This window comes from Myxocyprinus asiaticus, chromosome 1, assembly GCF_019703515.2.
Source record: "Myxocyprinus asiaticus isolate MX2 ecotype Aquarium Trade chromosome 1, UBuf_Myxa_2, whole genome shotgun sequence".
Classification (NCBI taxonomy): domain Eukaryota; kingdom Metazoa; phylum Chordata; class Actinopteri; order Cypriniformes; family Catostomidae; genus Myxocyprinus; species Myxocyprinus asiaticus.
The window spans coordinates 24507780-24511686 of NC_059344.1; the positions used below are offsets into that span (position 1 = coordinate 24507780).

The window sequence follows — 3907 nt, forward strand, 5'->3', positions numbered from 1 at the left end:
GGCATACAAGGGACATCAGGGTTCAGAAAACAAATTAGTTCTTACAATTCGTGTGATCTTGAAGTGTGTCACCAGCCATTGCGATCATTATTGGCCGACCCGTTTTCAGAGTGCCCCGTTCTGCACCCCAGTTAGATTTTGGATCATGATCGCCCAGTGTTGCATAAACCGCATGTGTTTGAAACGATGTACAGAGCATGTATAAAAAAAAAAATAAATAAAAATAAAATTGAATATGAATAAGAAAAAAGGAGATCTGTGCTAAAACATCTGCATTAAAAAGTGTATTTAAAAAAAAAAAAAACAAAAAAAAAAAAAAAAAAAAGCAAACTGATGAGGTCCATCATGAGAAATTAGGACATGGTGTGAAACAGTGAGAAAACAGACTCAAACAGCTACATTTTCTACAAAGATTCAGCATACTTCGAGGTAGCAAATAACCAGAAGTTCTTATCCATCAGCAATCCATAAAGGCTATGTATGGCACAATGGTCCTAGTAGGGGTCCAGCTTGTTTTCCAAACTTCAGATGTGAGTAAGGGGAACCGTTCCACCAAGATAATGCTGCTGGACACCATGGTAGGCCCTCTGGGTTGAGCCATCGCCGGTGTAACCCTCTGGAATATACATGCTGATCATGTCCCTCTGATCCCCTTGGAAAGCCCCACGGTGGTGGTTTGGTGCTCCAGTAGGGGAATGGGATAAGGGTTCTGGTTTGACCATAGACATCACTGGACTGGGCTGCTGAGGGCTGCCACTATAGGACATTTGGCTGTGGACAAAAGTGGGCATAGGTGATCAATTAAAAGAAGATCAACAAGAGAATCAGGGCATCAGTTGTGGGGTTGTCCAGTTTTACATAACCATGCTGTGCCAATTTATCACTAAACACGAGGACGTGGCAATTTTAGAATCTCTCTCTTACATAAAACGCCTCCGCATTTGTTCCGAGTAATGCTGACAAGCAAATAACAGGTCTATACAGGTTAAGCCAGCTTAGATGTGGTGACTTTGAGAAAATCTACACAAGTGCTGAATAATGGAGGACATGATCAAATTAAGTGGCTAGTTAAGACTACACATTCAATTTATTACATGGGTCAATGACATGATGCTCAAGTTTTTGTCCAGATCTATTATTTAAAAATACATAAGTGAAAATGTACACAGTTACTTGAACAGACCTCATCTACGATGAGCCATTTTTCTGGGGCTTAAAGTAAAAAAAGTGTAATCTTCCAGAGATGTCGAATTAAAAGCTTAAATTAAAAACTAAAAACAAAAGTTGAGTAGTGCAGAATAATATCTTATTAATATTCCATATAAATAAGCAATGAAACAATTGCATTTTAAAATATGATGCAGACTTAAACTTTTTTCACCAAATCAGTCATGTGGTGTAACCAACATGTAGGTAGATATTTTGTTGTCCATCTTGACAGATCTTAAAACAGAGAGGACCCCTTCAGACCCTCAGGACAGCATGAAAATAAAAACAGATATTGACATTTTTATGAAAAGGCACTTTGTTCAGGTCATGTGGTGTAACCCTGAGAAAACTTAAACTCTGATTTATGCTCTCCTGTATTCCAGGCGCAAGGAACCTTGTTAAAACTTTACTTGGTGACAACACATTACAAGTCATTAAATAATTTTATTTTGTAGAAATCATGAAACCAAATTGAACAAGATCACATTTCTAAGAACTTGGCACAAGTGTAAACTAGATATTTCAAAGACTTATTTAACATCTCGGACAACCATATTTGTCAATTACCCACATAAGGTTCATGTTCAAGAATCATACCCTTAATGCAAGAGGAGGAGGAAGTAGTAAATTTAAAAACCATAACTCAATACCAATTAGGCTCATCTCTGTTTGGTAAAACGGCTATTTAAACGTTTCGAGTTGTTGACAAATGTTTGATTCTTCAGTTCATTCCACATAAAGACTGGCAGGTGTAGCAAACACGTCAAAACGGTTTCTTGTTTCTAAAGTTGAAAAAAAGTCAAAAAATAAACGGTCACAAACCTGTAAGAGCTGGCGCCGTTCATGTAGGTCTGTGTCGGAGGGTACTGAAGAGCTGACAGGTCGTAACGATGCATTTGCTGCGGGTATCCCAGAGTTTCCCCCTGCATGCCCATATAACCACCTGTGTGACCCCAGCCATAACAGTCCATTCTCGGGCTCCCACCTTGTCCCTGTGCCACGGCGGATGCCAACAGGTTGCCAGGCGCAAGATGATATTTGCCCACGGGATTGTCCTTCTTGAGGAGAGGTTTAGTCTTGCGCCGAGGCTTGTATTTATAATCGGGATATTCCTTCAAGTGTACGGCGCGCAATCTTTTGGCCTCATCGATGAACGGCCGCTTCTCCACGTCCGTCAAAAGTTTCCATTCCGCCCCGAGACGTTTGCTTATCTCGGAGTTGTGCATTTTGGGGTTTTCCTGTGCCATCTTTCTCCGCTGACCCCGAGACCAGACCATAAACGCATTCATGGGGCGCTTCACTTTGTCCATGGGGTCCCCGCCGGGCGGATAGGCCGTTTTTGATCCAACCCCGCTGACCGGGGGACACATCCCTAGACCGTTCTGGTGAGAGTGAGGATGACCCGCGGTCTTCAGCTCATGCTCCATCATGCTGTACATCGTGCTACACACTTGGAGTCTCAACTACTCTCAGTGCGTAAAGCAGCCAATTAAAAGTGGCCGAACTAATCTAATCAGGTCAAACAAATCCGGCGCAGGTGAAGTCTCTTTACAGCCGGGATCCTGTGACGGAATGAAACGCCAAAAAGCAGATATCAGAAAATAATTTCAACATGCATGATCATTTCTTTGAATGCTCACAAAGTTGGATGTTTTTCTAAAATAAAGTAAAAACGGAGTGGAAAGCTTCTCAATCACAGCTATTAGGAGAACTCGCAACTCTGTCCACAAGCCACTTGTTGAGCATTAGCTTGTAGTCCACGCTGCACCAGTTGTAGAACTGTATTTCAAGTCTGACCAATGAGTGCTCAAAAGCTTGCTCTTTGCTTATTTACATAACAATTGTAAGGGTGTGGCATTTCACGTAGAACATCACATGATGCACGGGTTAAGCAGTTCGCAGAGCACAACGTCGAAATGTTCAGACAATAATTATGTATTACTATTATTTATTTATTTATTTATTTTGAATGGCTGTGGCCATGAGATGTGTTTTAATAGTTTTTTTCTTTTTCTTCAAAAAAGAAAACTTTCACTTTTTATGACATAATTAGTTTCACTTTACTCCTTGACACTTTCTGTGTCTTTTAATGTGGTCGCAAAAGACCTGAACCCTTTCATCCTGGGGTCATGGGAACAAGGGGAACCAAAAGGGGAGACATTTTCTGTGAAAACGGGCAGTGCAAAACTCTGCATGTACTTTTTAAACAGTTATTGTTCTGTCTGAATGGTGAACGGAAATGTGCATGGTGTTAAATGTGTTTAAATCTTGTGTGTTTCCACTATTATGTGTTTCCTGAGTGCATTTATGTAAAATGTCTTTGACAGTACAGTTTGCAGTTAGAGGCACTGAAAACCGTAATAAGTTGAATTTACTCAATTGACTGAGTAATCCTGTTCCCTGAATTGAATTATGAAAACTTGTGTAATTAAGTTTACTTAACTTCATATAGAATGAACTTAACTTTAAATTTAGGTAGCCTAACTAGATGGAAATAGACATAACTCAGATTTGCTATTTAAATGTTGTTGTATTTACTTAATAATTTTAATTTAATGGACTAAAATTTAGGCCATGCAATAACACAGTTTACTGTAAAATAAGATTAGAACTGATTCTAGGGCAATCATTATATACACTTAATTCTCCATAGAAATGCAGAGATGCCTGTATTTAAGTTGCACACGCACAAAGAAAA

General features: G+C 39.6%; 1 protein-coding gene across 1 annotated transcript; it reads right to left on the reverse strand.

Moving 5' to 3' along the window:
* Window positions 1-301: 301 nt before the first annotated feature.
* Window positions 302-3178, reverse strand: LOC127447149 (transcription factor Sox-19b-like). The gene is made up of 2 exons (XM_051708773.1): window positions 2032-3178; window positions 302-771 (listed from the first exon to the last, which is right to left on the reverse strand). Exons 1-2 carry the CDS (start codon window positions 2646-2648, stop codon window positions 525-527), a joined length of 864 nt encoding a protein of 287 aa, XP_051564733.1. The 5' UTR covers window positions 2649-3178; the 3' UTR covers window positions 302-524.
* Between the last annotated feature and the right edge of the window lie 729 nt (window positions 3179-3907).

Excerpts from the sequence above, each read along its gene's own strand:
- LOC127447149 (XM_051708773.1), bottom strand. The coding sequence starts at position 2,648 with ATGTACAGCATGATGGAGCATGAGCTGAAGACCGCGGGTCATCCTCAC. Across the intron at positions 772-2,031 it reads AACGGCGCCAGCTCTTACAG|CCAAATGTCCTATAGTGGCA; the intron begins GTTTGTGACCGT and ends TTTTGTCCACAG.